The 17,771-nt window shown below is 39.5% G+C and overlaps 1 protein-coding gene and 1 pseudogene across 1 annotated transcript; one reads left to right on the top strand and one right to left on the bottom strand.

The window, feature by feature from the left end:
* Positions 1 to 1,665: 1,665 nt before the first annotated feature.
* Positions 1,666 to 5,699, top strand: LOC149111733 (ZP domain-containing protein-like; annotated as a pseudogene).
* Positions 5,700 to 7,709: 2,010 nt separating this feature from the next.
* On the bottom strand, positions 7,710 to 14,163 carry LOC110061415 (uncharacterized). The gene is made up of 6 exons (XM_089289232.1): positions 13,629 to 14,163; positions 12,489 to 12,603; positions 12,188 to 12,301; positions 11,448 to 11,624; positions 10,664 to 10,843; positions 7,710 to 8,876 (listed from the first exon to the last, which is right to left on the bottom strand). The coding sequence occupies exons 1-6, from the start codon at positions 13,986 to 13,988 to the stop codon at positions 8,728 to 8,730; spliced, it is 1,095 nt and encodes a 364-aa protein (XP_089145358.1). The 5' UTR covers positions 13,989 to 14,163; the 3' UTR covers positions 7,710 to 8,727.
* Between the last annotated feature and the right edge of the window lie 3,608 nt (positions 14,164 to 17,771).

Genomic DNA, 17,771 nt, shown 5'->3' with positions numbered 1-17,771 from the left:
CAAATCGACATTCCTTGTTTCCTAATAATAATAATAATTCTTCTCTAATTCTTCTCGTCTTAAATTTACTTTACCAGTAACAAGCTGACAAGTTCCATATACAAAACTTGTTATCTTTGAGGACTATCGGTCGTTTACTCAGCCTTTTTCCTTACTCTTCAATTGAGAAACGACTGGTAAGCACTGGTACCGACAATTTTGGTACTTCTCAGACCTCAAGCTCTTTCGAATGCTAAATAATTCAAGGAAAGTAAAATTTCGTCAGACCTGATTCCAAAGTTTCACCCTATTAATGGAAAGTCCCAATCAATAAAAGCCAAGTGATTTAGTCTTTGTAGCTCTTTGTAATTGTATAATTTCAATACCGGAAGATATGCCTGCGGTATTTGCCTCATTCGCAGTAGCATTTCACTCCGTGACCAAACTTAAAAATTATCAACTCTTGTTATTAAAAGAGAAATCGTAGCCTAAATCATTAAATGTTTTGTGTGCGATGAGGTGGGCCAGTTTAAAAACGTCAAATGAAAACGAATTTATCTGGGCCGATTAGTGCTTTTTTTCACCCAGATTCGACCACATGAGCTAAAACCTACACTAATCACCAAGTTTCAGTAGCCTTCTAAATGTTAGAAGCCAATTCGTATCTACGATGAAACCTCGACGCAACGTCGTATGTTAGTAAATAGTAAGGCAAAATTTTAACAGATACGCCAGCAAGAGTCCCCTATACCACTAAGGATTCTGTTTTGGATTCAGTTCGACAAAACGTGAGACATGTATCATTACGCTCGGAAGTACATGTAGGTCTGGTTGGTTGGTCAAACCTTTCTTACTACTCTAGTAATCCTTCAGTCAACTAACAGCAGCAACGTAAGGCGAAAACGTAAGTATTATAGAAAAGGCCGGCAACCCTAACTCTATCCTTAACATTAGCATTGTTTGAGGTGCGACAAGGCGTGTAGTACTTGAATCTAAAGAAATGACTGGGCGTCTAATCGTACAGGTACGGTATTTGCAAAACATGGTTGATAATTTCCTTAATTTGCTTGGTTTCTCAAAAGAACACATTCTCAAAATGGACTTGTAATTTTATTTCATTTTACGGTCGTAAATTAAACACCCCTTCAAAACGAATAAATACCTTACTGTATGAGACAGAATAATACTATAGATGCGTTCTTGTCTTTGGAAATTAAGTATTCATTTAAATGTTTTTATTTCAAGACTCCATTTGTTCTTGTTAATTTTGCTTTTGTTTCTGTCTTTTCCATTTACTGTGTATGGCACCTTAGGTTTTCATTTTTCAAAAGATGTTCAGATCTTTTTCTGAAAAGTGATTGTATATCCCTGACACAATAACACTTATATGCTGCTGTTGCATTCAAGTTAAATGTTTCATAACATGAAGTCACCTTGAAAAGGCTAGCCCAATAAAAACTATGGTTGCCCTCAGTGCTTTAGTCTTCCTTGAACCATTTTAATGTATTACAAAAAATTGTCTTACGTACTTAAGAACCAACGGTAAAATCGCTGTATGAAATTCCTCTCAATTGAGATATGACTGAGTTCTTTTACAAAAAAAAAGACATCTATATATAATAGTAATAAATTACTAACCATATTCACCATGGAAAAGCTCTAAATTCAACGGACTTCTCTTGCAAAATGGTGATTCATAATCAACTTATAATCAAAGCAGTACTCTTGCGACTGAAGTATCACGTTCAGAATTCTACGCTTGGGGAGATTTTTGCAAGTATGTTTCTGTCCCTCATGGTTAGCCGCAATTGGGGAGGAATAAAGGTGTTAGCAAAATTGATACTCTTTCGACGCGTTCCTTACAAACGTAACCGGTATTTCTTGTGTTCGAGAAAGCTGGTACCTTTACCCGTGCCTTAATCGCATTGTTATGCTCTCAAGATTTTCACGAGTTTTTATTCCTAATAGGAACTAGTCAGAAGCTTTCTGAGGTTAGTTAGCGAAGCAGTTACTCAATCGCACTGACCTGCAACGACTTATAATTTGAATAATTATTGAGGTGTCCTTTTTCACTGAGTTAATCAGGTTCCAGAAATGTATACGCTTGCGATTGGCCTTTCACTGTAAGAAAACTAATAAGTGGCGCATAATGAATACAAAGTTGCTTGAAGAGCATTTTACTGAATGACAGCATCGATCACTTCTCCAGGAATTCAAGTTGATTAATTTATGTTCTGATAACATACGTTTAGGTTGGTTTCGTTAAAATATGACTTGTTGGGACGTTCGTGATTTCCCACATGAATCGAGTAGAAAATGAGCAGCCACTTGAAGCCTGGGAGAAGGTATGCGTATTTCATTGCAATATCCGTTGAACATAGATTCAGCACTTTGCTGTTACGCTTGAATTGAAGTAATAAGTGACTTTGCTCTGAATGCAACGCAGTTAACTTGGCTCGGATAACGTTCGGGTTGCGGTGCAAAAAAAAATTTATTCGCTACTTTTCAAGTCAAGAGTGAAAGCGTATTGCATGTCAGAAAGATGCCCAAGTATATGAAGCCATCTCAAAATTAATCAGCCAAGTAAACTTGTCAGCATTGTTTAATTTTTGAGTGCAATCAAAGACGTGTTAAATTTCATTTCATTCGTGCGAGAAGTGATGATCTTCGGGACATGACTCTCTGCAAAGTCAACAAAGCTAGAAGCAACATCAATTAATTCACTCCTTGATTATGTTACAACCGACCAGTAGCTAAGTATCTGTGAAAACACCTATTTAAAATTTGTGCCACTTGGAAGCATGTTTCATTACTTATAGTGATGGGCTATTTACGAAACTGACTACCCATAGGTATAACACGTCCTTTGTAAGGGGTGGCGAATGGTCCTTTAAAAACTCTGGGTCTCGCAAAATTTTAGTCGAATTTCACCCGACTCGCAGTCTCGTTTTTTTTTTTTTTTTTGCGGTTATGTGCGTCTCGCAGTCTCGATCTTTGTACGAAGCTCTTTCAGAGTCCCACTTTTTGCAAGGTTAAGGGTTTTGTAGTCCCGATTCGTTTGTTTGTTTGTTTTTATAAATGACGTCTTCTCGTCACATGATATTGAACTTCAATAAAGCAACTTTCAAATTTCCGAGAAAAACGTTAATCCTAACTTTTTCTAAATTGTCTGAATTTCACAAAAAGCTACAGAACTCACGTATACCGCGACGTCATTTTGGCGCGAGTTCCCTGTATCTCTAGTTAAAAATCAATTGAACTCGTAAAAATTTGGAAAAACCTCACCATGATTACGTGTTTGAAGACAAAACGTTTAGTTTCTATCTCCTTAGGGTCCGTAACATTACTATAGATTTGGTAAAGGACGCCTAGAATTACTTCCAAGTTTTACTCTTCACTATATTTTTGCCACAGCTATTTCTCTTAACTTATTTTTCAGGTCAGATTCCTCCAACCACACCTTCGCCTACGACACCATGTAAGTGATGAAGTGACCTCTTTTACTGTCGTAGAAACTTGCTTTAAAGTAAATTTCATCCCTTTTGGAGGTATCTATCCAGGTATGAATTTGAATTCTCCTTTTAAAAAACCAAGCCACAGTTTTTCTTACCTTTTCCTGTACTTAAGCTCGGAAAATTTTACCCCTTTATCTTCCACACGCCGCACGGCTGAAAAAGAATCTCTTTCGGGCGGAGCCTCTCCATAAAGTCCATTATAGGGAGTTATCCCCCCCCCCCCCCCCCCCACCCCCACCCCACCTCCAATACTGCTTTCTAACATTTGATATTCTGGTGGCTTACATTTAACAAGATTAATTTTAATATTCGTGTTTTTTTTCTCTCGTTTATTGCATATGCATGTTGTCTGTCTGTCTGTCTGTCTCTCTGTCTGTCTGCCTGTCTGTCTGTATGTGTGTCTTTCCCTTTGTCTGCTTTATTTGTTTATTTGCTTGTTAATTTCTTTGTTTGATTTAGCAGCCTCCGAGCTCACTGCTCTTTGCGAAGACGAATACACGACTGTTATAATAGCAAAGTCGCTTCTTCCTTACGTTGCTCGCGAACATCCCCGACTCGTGGACAGCGGGTGCACAGCGACTGAGACAAGTACTCACTTTTACCTCACAACACCACTTAATGGTTGCAGCACAGCAACCATTAAGACATTACTATAACTTTGGTAAAGGACGCCTAGAATTACTTACTTACCATTTCAGCCATACAGCCAATTCTGTGATGTATTTGAACAGAGTCTTGGAAATCTTTTCAGATATAAATGTTATTGTGACGCGTGAAAAGTGCGTCGAAATATCGTTCAGCTGCCAATACTCCAAGTCTGGCGTGGGGTCTTCACTTGGTTGGAAGCCAGAAAATAACGTTGTCATTTACAACGAGGGAACGAGGGAGCTTCACGATGACTTCAGATGTGTCTCCAACCAGTGATTTTCTTATTGCTTACTCTCAGAACGATTTCCCAGTCGTAGTGCAGATCCATAAGCCTCTGTTCTTTTAGGTGTCGTTAATAGCCTGTGATAGACAGTTGACAATCAGGGCTGACCATTGTTACGCCACGCACACACAAGATCACAACAGTCTCAGGAAGTACGATTTTATACAAAAAAGGTAAGCAAAGTCCATGTACTCTAGAGAAAAATTCCACATTCAGACCTAAAGTGCCGCTGACTTATTTTGCTTAAGGACCCAGTATTGTTCATTATGCTTTTCTCGCCTCTGTTATTGTTTTCCAATGCTTCACAACGTGCAATCCATCCAGAACAAAACTTGGTCTTTAAGCAGGTAATTATAAGGACTCTTTAAAACATTAAAATTGCATCAAGCTTGTAATGATCGCATTAGATAGAAACGAAGACAACAAATAACTTCATCTTTGTTAACAGATGCCCAATCGATCCTTGTGTCCAGTTGCTTGCAACGGACTCGGACACCACCCAGCGGTTTACGTACAGTTGAAGCATTTCAGTTTATTGCCGAACGTCCATTTGTCTTTGTGCATTGCCATGTGATAATTTGTGATGGCGCTGATCATTTTTCTGACTGAAGGAAGGTTTGTCCTTCCGGAGAAATAATGAAGCGTGATGTGCTTGAGCACGTGAATGACACTGAAGGACTTATTGGTTCAGGGTCCCATCCATTTGGCGCACGAGAAACGAGATGTGGACTCATGGAACTGTCGACCAAGGATGGTGAGTTTTTTTTTTTTGTTTCTCTTTTCTTTCTTTTCTTAAAGGTATATTAAACGTAGAAATAGCATCAACTCGGAAAGAAATCCGCGTTCCAGATGTTATTTGAACCCACAACCCTCCGTGATCTAGCCGGACGCTCTAACCACCGCGCTACTGGAGACTCGATGGTGAGCAAGGGTGAAATGTGGGTCTTTGACACAGCCAAATAATTACTTGGCAAATATGAACTTAAAGGTATTTGCCTACTCAGAACTCAAGGAAGGAAAGCAACGTACAAGAAGCATAACCATTAGAAAGGACTTAAGTACTTTTGGTTTTTCTTTCCATTTATTCTTAAGACACCAGTATAGCAGTCATGATGGTGCTCGCCCTTGCATGTGCCGTCTATTGCGCAGGAACTGTACTGCCAAGAAATCGAGTGGCAGCTCGGCTCGCTACATTTGGCTGACCAATGCCGAATCATCCATTGCACAGTGAGCTTGTCAAGTAAAGAACCAAAAATCAAGCATGGAATTAATGAAAATTCCCGACCGAATCGCGAAAACACTACCGAATTAGCCAAAAAGAAGCTTCATTCCACCAAAAACTATAGAGCCTTTGATTAGTTTCCCAGTAAAGAAGAATACTTTTACCGAGCATTTCACCGAGTAATTGTGGCATTTTTGCTGGTTTAACTTTGATTCCACACAGCTTGTTAACAATGTTTTGTTAACTGCGAAGTTGATAAATAAGTAAGATACGAAATAAATACATCTTTCAATTCAACAGAATGATAAAAAGTTGGATAACCTTCCACAATACATTGATATCAATCGACATAAGAAACTATATGAAAGCGTTGTCCCTGTTTTAATTTTCGCTGATGATCAATCTAGTCTGTTTTGTTTCTCTTTTTTGCTTAGTGTTGTTTGGTTTTTGCTTTCATTTTTTGTTTATGCTTATAAGGTAAAGTTTCAACATCATGTTGAGGGGGGGGGGGGGGGGGAGAATTTGAATGATCTCCAAATGCATCGGCGTGGAGGTCTCTCTGTTCAGAGAACATCGTCTCTTTAATGAAAATTTTAGATGTTTTTGCTTTCTACTCTGGTCGTTTGATATTTTTATCATCATTAACAATGAGACCCTGGTGCTTTGATTTAAGTTAAGGGGTAAATTGCAAACCTAAAAGTCTTTTAAAATAGCTACATGGCAAATAGTTTTGATGGAAACGGTAACGAAATCTTCACAGTAACACCGAAATACAATGAAACTTTCATGAACATCGCATCGGAAGCAATCCATCAAATCACAATATTTTCCAACATTATTATTTTTTCACACTGTCATTTCATCAGTTCAGTTGTCAAGCACCCTGGTGATATCAAAACCAGAGAATATTGCTTTAAAACACTGCGACTCATATCTATCTCATGTACGACGGTCGATGAGCAAAAAATGATAAGGGTTAAACAGCTACAAGTTGTAAAGTGGGAAACTGGTTAATTAAGTGTAAAACTCGCTCGCTGGTAATAATAAAAAAATTCAAGAAACGTTAAAATACGTGTTCAAGTGATTTGAAGTTTCAACCGATCAATACTTACCGTAGCTGTATTGACATTACTGCCTGCTTTGGGATCGCAGTGGCGTAGTTCGACAGTTAGTTAAATTTACTACCATTTACGACCCTGGGGATCTGCATCTATTACTACCTATATGTTGTCCCGTTCACGATACTCACCCACAAAACTTACTAATTTCAAGATACTATGAAGAAAGGTGCCAGTTTCTAAAGAAACTGTTAGACTGCGACGGCTGGTAAGCGAAACACTTAGATATTCATCAAATTGAAGTTGAAAAGGTAAATTAATTTACCGCTGTGGAGAGTTGGAGCTGACGCACCGAACGATAAAAGGAGCACTTTGTTGAAAATGTCAGCCTCATTAATTTGCTACGGCGCGGGTAATTCAATTTACCTTGAACACCTGACAAATTATAAATACCTAAGTAGTTTGCATTTTGTGTTAGTGTTGCCACTGTGAGATTTTGGGAAAATAGCAAGATCGATGGGACCCAATTAAATTCCGTTTTTGCTTTTTCACAGCATTTTCGGAAAAGAGGACATTCAACCTCGTAAACGTAAGCAATGGCCAAATTTTATGAAAATGACTATATTTACTGGAAATTTTCGTTTCGCCTGAGCTTCTTCCCGGTATTTTTTCAATTCGGGGTTGAATGGTTCGCAATTCGGAAATTTTGTACTTTTCGGAGTCTGGATATTCTCTTACCATTAACCCATCCCCCACCCCTGGTGTTAGAAAGTTCTGGAATTTTTGGTTTGATGGATCGGAAAGCGTCCAGAGCCTTTTCCACGGGTCTTGCGAATTGTTGTGCCTTCTGGTGACAAATTCAGTTGAATAACCTAAGGTTGTTTTGTTTGCCTGTTGTTTGCTTTGCTTTGTGTGATGTTCGCAAAAGGGGCCTTGGTTTGTTCTTTACCGCTGCGTTATCCATGCACTGGGTGTAGTAACCAAATGTACGAGGATAAACTCAATAGAAAAGATAAGAACTCTTTATTGTGAAAAACGCAGCTACAGTAACAATGTCAATACACGGAAAGGAATTCCAGATAAGTTGTTATGAAATAGCTTCACACGTATGTATAGAAATGCAATGTTTTTAAGAATACGACGAAGGTTGTTGATTCGATTAGAGGAAATGGAGGAATTAGACAATGATACGACTGAAATTCAATATACACTGTATTGTAAACTACCGAAAATAATGACCCCTCGAAAGTAGCGATTCCCCAAAAGTAATGTCAAAAAATTGTGGCTGCCAATAAATTTCGAAAGTAGCGAAAAGCTGAACTGAGTCCGTTATATGGCTTAAAAGTACGATACATTACTGATACTTTTTCTCTTCAAAAACTGTCATTAAAAACATGAATTAAAGACAAACAGCTGGAAACTTAGTTCAGACAATTTAGACCTTAAAATGTAAATACAAAACCATAATAGGAATTCAATTCCAATGGCCTTTGGAAAAAATGGTTAATATGCGAAAAAAACATTAAGCTAAAAAAAATTGCAATTAAAGTCTTAGATTATTCTTAGCTTAGAAGAAGACCAGGAAACCGGCCTACGACTATTTAAGCATAACTAATTTTCGGTGTATATATACGGATCAGGGGAAAGTCAAATGGGTGAAAACGGTGCGAACGAAAGTTTAATTTGTTCGTCCGATTGCCTTTCTTTTGACCCGACTATCTTCCATTTGGTTTCCTAGGATTTGCAAAACTCTGTCAACTGAGGCTAAACTCAGCTCTAGTTCTACGCGCTAGCATTTTGAATATTTGTCCCTTCCTATGTAAACCCTTATCTTTTGTTCTCATGGAGCGATTTTCACCTGATGAGTGTGAGATATATAATTTGGCATGAACGAGAACAAAAAACCTGAGGCGACCTATTGGTAGAACATCACTTGAAAATCAACAACGCTTAGCGTGTTGATAGCCATTTGCAACATTCCCAACTATTTGATGGTTGTTTCATCAAAGGATGGACAATTCGCTATCGCTTAATACACTCAGTATAATAACAGTGTGGAACACCTTCAGTGACCTGGCTGTCGAAACAACAGTTTCTATCACTGCATTGCTGTGGGGATATATAAGGATAACCACAGTCAACTCGAGAGGCCTCGGCGACACTGCAGGTTCCTAGGACAAACAAAACAATTCATTATTAAAAAACGTTGTAATTTATACTAGTTCATATTCTTTTCACGCGATGACATCGCCGCCATGTTGGAAAACAGTAACACCGGGGAGGGGGGGGGGGTACTCCCTTATATGGGCTATATAGGTATGTGCAGCCCCAAAGGATAGGGTTTTTCAGCCGTTTTGGTCATAAATAAGGTATCGGTTTTGGTGATTTTAGCCATTTTTGGTCATAAATAGGGCATGGTTTTTGTCCTCTAGTCTTGAATTGGGTATGTTTCTTAAAAGAAGCTTCTTTTTCATTACTATCGATAAGACCATCAAGAAACATCCTTCATAACTTATGTTTAGGGCAACTTTGCCAGTCGCAACGGTCGTAAATAGGGCATCGAATTTTTGGTCAGGTCATAAATTGGGTAGCAAAAATGGCTGATTTTAGTCATAAATAAGGTAATATAAGGGTTTTGGAAAGTGGGCCCACACCCGCACCCAACTTTTCTAGGAGTATTCCCCCCGCCCCCCACCGTTCGCCCCGGGTAGTAAGAAAAGCTTTCTACGTTTATTAATATTACTAAGAAAATTTCTTTATTGCGATTGGTAGAAAGTAAGCAGAAGTATCAATAATTTCCAGTAATTTAAACTCAGTGCAAATTATGCGTTTGAGTTCGTAATTATCCCAGCCATGTAATAAAAGAGTAATCGATCGTAAGAAAGCTCGAGCAATTAAAGATTTACACTAAGAGTGATATCTGAGAATTCTCTCAAATTTCACTCCTTTATAGGCTTGGCCAATTGTAGGGATAAATTCAGAGTCGCATTCATACCACTTCCTGTACCATTGTAACAGTTTTAGGATAACCTTATAGTCCGTGCATGCCTTTTACAGACCTTTAACGACCCGCGTGCTGTTTTGTACAGTAAAATTTAGAGGTTAATGGAAGTCTACATAAAATGTGCCGTTTCCCATCACCGGACCGAACCAGTGTTACCGTTGTTGTTTTCTTTTTTAAGAACTGTTTCTTATTCATTGCTTGCTCCCATTTCACGAGTCATTCCAAGTCAATCAGCCCTCAAGTAACGACGTTTTATGAACACCTTTTAGAATGATATACTCCGGCGACTAACTTTAACGAGCTGAAGAGAGGACGAAGAGAAATGACAAGCAACCGCGGTCAACATTTCGCGGCTGGGTAACAGTGAACTGTTTCCAGTTTGACGTCATAATTTTTTACCAAAGTTGCCCGCTCGTTGCATTTGGCGGGAAACAGTTTCATTGTTAGATATCACGTGACCATGAACTAGCCAATGAATGGGCGCGCTGTAGCGGGAAAAACGCCAGCTATATAACAATTAACTTTAACATTCCAGCTAAGGAAGGCCTCAAAGGGTTCATTGACGGGACTCTGCGGGCTTTTTTGTAAGGGCTAGGCCTGTACGTTCCTCGAGGACGAAACACCAAGAGGAGCTCGAGGACGTGAACCTTTTTGAAAACACGTTTAGCACTCATGGTAGCTTTAACAGCTAACGCCACTAGATATCGATACATATTAGTACACTAGTATATTCAGGTGAACTATAGTATGTAGAACAAGACACCAGTACTAATAGCTTCGTACATTAATATGTATCTTTTGGCTTTCAATTTGAATTTTCGATCGCCCTCCCCAGCTTCTTGGCCAACTGACGATGACCCCCACTGTTATACACATGTATTCAAAACCACCACATCAGTTATAACAAGAACACTATAACTGTATATATATGCTTAACAGTTAAGTTTGCTTTACTTGAGCAGCAGTCTTGACTGTTACATAGCTCCTGCTCCTCGCTCGACCCAAGCACGGCACAATCATTGCCTCCATGCTGGGGTGGTGGATTGGTGCAGGAGCGTACCCGAGTACGCAAGCCGCCGCCACATGAGACATTGCACATACCCCACTGTGCCCAGGAACTATATCCCCCATGAACTATATTTCAAGCAAATAAAAAAGGGATAAATATCAGTATGGCATAGTCTGACTTGTTTGTACACATCTATAATAAAACATGAGAAGAAACGTGTGGGCAGATATGGTCGTATATCTACTATCAGAAGTAAAACACCTATATACGAGTCTGCAGAAGCTTTCAGAAAAGTATGGGTTAGCTATAGGTATGCTCGGTTGTTTTTGGGATAATGTATAGTCACCCTGGCGTATTTAAATACCCGAACACGTTATTTTCCAAATAATATCATTTACATTGCCATGTGTAGATTAGGAGAGAGAGTCCCGGAAAGTCTAATCACCCAAGTTGTGGAAACAAACTTCTCGTGAAACTAATTAGATACTTAGATACTACTTTGACACCAACATCAAACAATTATTGGATCAGGTGCGCAAAGTATCCAGCCGATTATCTGAGTTCATAGGATCGACACTGATCTAAGGGTCCACTGGTTTGCAATAAAAAAAAGTCGAATTGTTTGCACGATTCCTCTTCATCAATAATAAATTGAAAGCAAATTTCGTACGATGCATCCGCTAACTGTTTTCTCTTTCAAGGGATTTCTTTAAGAGACTTATATCTTACTTGGACAGGGGTTGTTGTTACAGCCTTCACACTCAGAACTCGGTCCCAGTGAAGAGCAGTCGTTTCCGCCATATTGAGGAGGAGGGTTGGTGCAAGTCCGATATCTGAAGCGCTGCCCGTGACCGCATGACACACTGCAGGAATCCCACGAGCCCCAAGAATTGTAGCCGCCGTGAACTAAGGAAAAAGAATTAACGGGAATCATGCTAACGTCACCATAAAGTAAAGCTTCTGGAGTGGGGGGGGGGGGGGGGGGGTTGGTACTCCCTTGCATGGGATATATAGGTATATATGCGGGTTAGGTTTTACAGTGAACCATTTTGGTTTGAAAAAGGGTATAGATTCTCACCATTTTGCTCCAAAATATAGGGCATGCTTTTCACTCTCAGCGGATCTACTTTTTCCGTTTCAACTTTGGCAAATTTGTAACCTTCTCGAATGTTTACGGAAATGGAAGCCATTTCAGGTTAGCTGCAGTAATATTTTGGAGCCGTGTACTAATTCTAGTGGTCTGAAATAGGTTATTGACTCAGGTCTGAAAAATGTAAAGCACTTCTCCGAATAACACGCGAATGAAAAACCGCGCAGACCTAAATCTTAGCGAAGTTGTTTATCGTATATGTCAGTCATCTATCATATCCCAGATTCTTTAGTTATTGAGTTTTGTTATTGAATGGTTGCCATCTTTATTTTTGATTGCACGACAATGAAAACCGTGCAGTTTGCAATTTTTAACGTACTTGCTTCGCAAAGGACACCACCGTACCCTAGAGGACAGTTGCAGACAAATTTGTTTACAAGATCGCTGCATGTGCCGCCATTAGAACATGGATCGCTGGCGCATTCATCAATATCTGAAAAACAGACAACAGACACCATTCTGATTATTCCTGTACATATTTTCAAAAACGTGTAATATACTTTTTGGCTAAGCCAAAGCCTCGACTCTAGAAGTCTCGCTACGGAGCATCTCTTCCCCTGCCCCTTTTCAATAAGTACGATATAACAATTCCTTTTAAACCATGTTTATCTTAAACTGACCTATTTCACAATGCACCCCTTGAAATCCGGGAACGCAGGAACACTGATAGTCATCTTCTTCATAGATTGCCAAGCATCGTCCACCATTCTTACACGGATTACTGGAACATGGAGTCTGAAAGATTCGATATCCGAAAAGCGGCATCACTTGCGAAAAGAATAAATGCAAAAGCACATGTATATTTAGAACAAGAGAGAGTTTTAGAATTTTTGAGTCCCGTAATTCGAAAACAATCCTACGTCTAAGTAATATATTAAACACTCAACACCGTGTTTGACCACATATACATTTCCAGTTAGCAAAAATTGCCTCAATTACCAGTGGCAACTATATATATTAGAGAGGTTAAATATGAGGTTTACGACAAACGGCAAACGTATACGGCAAAATGAAACTTTTGCCGTCTGTCCTCAGCTGTTTATATAGCAAGGTGTTTGCAGTAAATAGTAGAAGACGTTTTCTTTTAATTATTTTTGTGCGATTTGAATTAGAACTGAAGAACAAAAATAAGATATAACAGTGTCCGTTTGCCGTTTGCTGTAAACGTCATTCTTATAGCCTCGATCTTTCAATCATAAAAAAGATAACGTGAAAACCCTAGCTGTGAATACAATAAGCCACGTTCGACATATCAGTGTTCTAGCATGGCTCCGGGGCGTTCAGGACAAAATTGCAATTTTTTTTTTTTTTAAACAGACTTGGATACAAAGAAAACACTACCAAATATAGAATTTTGTCCTGAAGGCCTCGAGCCATATTAGAATATTTCCGTGATGCCTTTTTCTATGTGTACATGTACGTGCTGAGTCGCACGTGAACCTCACTTCCATATTTGAAAAGGCTGTGCATTTAATTTAAGCAGTGGTGCACTGCTTAACATGCCCCTTGAGAACGGATGGAGATGAAGAGAAAATGAAATCAACGACGGGTCAAGGTCGACCTCGTTCTTTTAGGGAAGCTATAATTAATACTATTGGAGGAACAGCTAGCTAGAATATTATTCTACCTGATGTTGGTGTTGTCGAGGAGAAATATAAATTTCATGGATTTCGCGACGTCCAAATGATTGCAAGAATGTAATTCGACAAACAAACAAAAAAAAACAGTGCAACCAAAACCAAACAAAAGTATACATTTACCTTAATACTAAAGTGATCGAAGTTGGCGTCAGCCCCAAACTTGTCCGATTTGGCATACAAATCAGAGGGCAACAGCTCACATGTTAGTTTGCCGTGTAAGTCAGTCTTGGACGCCAAGTTGAAGGAGAAACAGGATTTCGTATGAGTGCAATCTTGAGCGCATTCCTGACGGTTCCAAAATGCTGTTCTTTTTATAGGAGATACATCTAAACGGTGATGTTGGTGGCTCTTAAAATGTGCGTAAAACACGCCTTTTTCAGGATCTCTCCTCAAACTTTTTGCTTTTTCAACATTGAAGATGGTTTGTCCTGTTAAAATTGGCAAACAAACTGACATCGCCCAAAATATGCGGCCTGTCATCTCGACAGTCGAGTGTGCGTTAAGTCACGACCTCTGGCACTTTTAAAGTCGCTTAAATGTCATGAAAGCCTTATGAAGTCAGTCTTTGTGTGGCAGCAACTTAATTAAGACTTAAGCATGCGTGTTTGGTCAATTTTTAATTATTTATAACTCATATTCCTTTGCTATTCTGACAGGTGGCTGTATTATCCTTTTTCAAGCACCAAACCAACGGTTACAACTCAAGCTGAACTTTTCTCGATTTTGGAAAGGTTTAATTGTGTTTTCTAACTTCTTTCACCTAGGTGAAAAGCTCTTGAAAACGGTTTTTGAAGCTGCTGGACATTTTCCAATCCCTTTACGCATTAACAGGTGCTGTTTATAACTGTGAATTACGTCAGAAATTGATGATTCACATGTCGGAGGTTCCTATCCTAACAGGTATCATAACCTGACCTTAACCAAGGTAAACTTGCTCTTGTGTGATGATACTGGTATTAATTTAAAACAGACAAATTTGTATGCAGTAATTATTTTTCGTTTGCCTTTTATTTTCCGGCCAGGGCCACGCAAAATATATTTACAATTTCTCAATAAGCACGTCTAATTAAAATGGCTAAAGATAATTGTGACAGCTCGTTACGTCAGTGGGCAAGGCTGTCAAAAAAAGATTCTTTTTAACATGAACAGGGAAAATTGCATGCGGCTGTGAGAAGCTACTCGAGTAGAATATCCTCAGCGTGGTTTGCCTTTTTGTGAGCATCAGCGTGAACTGAGAAACAACAAAAACATCAATCTCCAATTTTACTTTCTTTAACTTTACTTATTTATTTATATGTTTATTTATTTTGTCCCATCCACCAAATTTCATCCTGGCAAATTAAAGTACTAACAGTTGAACCAATACGACGATAAACTTCATGCAAGTTTACATTTCACATCAATTATTATCCATGAATAGCCTCCTCACTTTTCAAGAATCATAAATTAATTAAACGGCAGCAATACTTCAAATAGTCAAAACTGCTACCCATGATATTTAATTTTGCTTTTTCAATTGGTTGTTTTGCTCCTATTTTGGGTTTCCGGTTCACAAAAATAATCTCAGCCAACCTCACACCAAGCGAAGTCCCGCTTATGTAACGGACCAAGATGCTCTGAGTTCTCCACGCTATTGAACGTCTTTGCCTACCGCTTCGTCAACATATACTTAAAGTGCATCTGAAGTGAAAACTGTTTTTAAATTTGTTACGTCAGAATGCTGTCGATATCCAAAACCGACTGTTGTTTGGATAGTATCTGCTTATCAAGAATATCCGGTGACATTTAAATCGATGACGTCACAAGTGGTACAGAGAGCACGACCAGTCAGGACGTGTATATACGTCTTTGGGAGTCAAAGGGTTAAATTTGATTAATTAGTTTTTTGTCTGTTTTCATTATATAAATATAAAACACACAGGGGCTGATTAGGAGGTTTGGTTGATAAGGTGGCTCACGTAAACAGGAACAATTAAGCTTGGATATGTCTGGTCTGGAGGCGCGGTGGCTTCATGGTTAGTGCGCTCGTCTCCGGATCGAGCGGTCCGGGTTCGAGCCCTGGCCGGGGACATTGTGTTGTGTTCTTGGGCAAGACACTTTACTCTCACAGTGCCTCTCTCCACCCAGGTGTATAAATGGGTACCGGCGAACTTAATGCTGGGGGTAACCCTGCGATGGACTAGCATCCCATCTAGGGGGAGCAGAAATACTCCTAGTCGCTTCATGCTACAGAAACCGGGATAAGCTTCGGCCTGATGGACCACTTGGCTCGTATGCAGACTTAACTTTACCATGTCTGGGTAGTCACGCGTAGTTGCCTCTTCAAACAATGGACTGCAAGGCTGATTCTACGTGAAAAACGTTTCGAGACATCAACATGACAAGAACCGATAAAGTAGGAACGCAACAGTGGACAGCTGTCTCGCCCTTCTTGGGGCTCGTCAGCACTCTGTAGCGAAGATATGTAACGCCAGCCCAACAGCAAACGCACATAAATTGTAAAATGACCCGTTCACTGCGTTCACTATATCAAGTTCCGTTCTTTGAACTCACTTGCGCCCCGAAACACCGGTTGCCACATCACGTGTTTCGGGGCGCAAGGAGATGAAGTGTCACGATTGGTGTCTCGAAAAGCAAAAACAATATAAATGTGGCTGGACAAGGCCAGCCTAAACATTGAAACATTCAACCGCATGGCTAGTACCATGCTTTAAAAACGCAGCGTATCGGATCTGAAAAGATCTATGGTCCGAAAATACATAAATGAGAAACCAGAAACTGCAAGGGACCGCAGACGATAAACGCTGCCAACGTATGATCTACAAGAGATCCTACGTTGGCAATGTTTATCGTATGCGGTCCCTTGCAGTTTCTGGTTGCCTCTTCACGCCGGGCAGCAGAGGGCACGAAGTACCTAGTCTCCTTCGCAGCCATTATTAGGGTCGTCATGCAACGGTGGGGGAGAGGCGTTGCGTGACGACCCTAACAACGGCTGCGAAGGAGACTACGAAGCAACACGCTCGGAAAGACTTTTGGTTCTTTTATCCGATAGAGCTCAAACTTTAAACAATGATTGAACTTGTTATGCGAAACAGTCGTATTGTTTTTGTTTTTTGTTTTTGACAGTCTTTGGCGGGAAAATGACGTCACAGTGCTAAAGGCAAATTTTCATTTCCCAGTTATGGCACAAAAAGTACGTGATTCCGGAAGAACTCGTTGAGATAAAGTGAAATGCGAAAAAAAAATATCGAAAAGTTCAATCTGTCTTGAAGATATATAGATATGAATTTTGTAAATGTTCTAAAAAAAGTAACAAAATGGCGGAAAATTTAAACTTCTAAACCTTTGTTTCTTCTATCTTAATTTCAAGCTGTGAATGTTAATCTTAGCTCTCTATTTCTAATTTTGGAAACTTCGTGGTGTTGACTAGAATTGGCTATCTTTATTAAAGTACTTTCAACTCGTATCTTATTTTAGAAGACAAATTGTCATATTGTAAACACTTGACGTGTAAGGGATGATATATGTAAGAAAGTGCGTTTGTAGAGCTTTTTCGATTACATTGATTACACCGACAATTTTGTAGATTGACGAGTGCAGAATAAACTACTGTTGGACCAAGTTTTGTCTCTTCCCAGTTGACGTCCGTAGTGGAGACCATTGAAGTAGATCCTCGTGTACCAGGTAACCGTGACGAGTTTCCGTTCCCGCAAGCCAAGCAGCGCTTTCCAGCGTTAGATTCCCCAGTTGTCATGATCAGTCCAAGTGTCCGTTCACTCAGAAATTTACAATGTTTGCTGGAAAAACATATCGTCAAGGCGGGTTTACCTGAAAAAAAAAAAAAAAAAAAAAAAAAAAACCCTATCGTCACAACATCTATTATGATTAATTGACAGCTGTCAAGACAAGGTATCCCCTGACAAGTATCACGTGACCACATCGCGGGCTCAGGTTAAGAAGTTGAAGCTGACCGCTGTTCAGTTACTGAGTTCTCGATTGGATCGCGGGCGCAAGCCAGGTCATTATTCTGTGAGAGAAGGAGGGAGTACCTGCAATGGTAAAATTTAGGCGCAAATTAACCCCTGACCCGTTGTTGACTTTCTCCCGACATATTCCTTGCACAATCGTCTCTTGGAAAGTCCCTGATATATATATTACGTATGCAGTTTCTACAATCTTGGGTACACTTGATTATTAGGTATAGTTTGTATAACTAGAATAAAATAGTGAAACCACACGCTGAACAATCACATGTTGACTATT

This window comes from Orbicella faveolata, unplaced genomic scaffold (genome assembly GCF_042242905.1).
Source record: "Orbicella faveolata isolate gen_17 unplaced genomic scaffold, um_ofav_v1 contig_2, whole genome shotgun sequence".
Taxonomy (NCBI): domain Eukaryota; kingdom Metazoa; phylum Cnidaria; class Anthozoa; order Scleractinia; family Merulinidae; genus Orbicella; species Orbicella faveolata.
This window is presented reverse-complemented; position numbering and strand designations above follow the sequence as displayed.

What these genes read in the sequence shown, in the direction of transcription:
- LOC110061415 (XM_089289232.1), bottom strand. Translation starts at nt 13,988, where the DNA reads ATGACAGGCCGCATATTTTGGGCGATGTCAGTTTGTTTGCCAATTTTA. An exon ending in TGGTGTCCTTTGCGAAGCAA is followed by an intron (nt 11,625 to 12,187) that starts GTACGTTAAAAA and finishes CTTTTTCCTTAG; the next exon opens with TTCACGGCGGCTACAATTCT. An exon ending in CAGTCAAGACTGCTGCTCAA is followed by an intron (nt 8,877 to 10,663) that starts GTAAAGCAAACT and finishes TGTTTGTCCTAG; the next exon opens with GAACCTGCAGTGTCGCCGAG.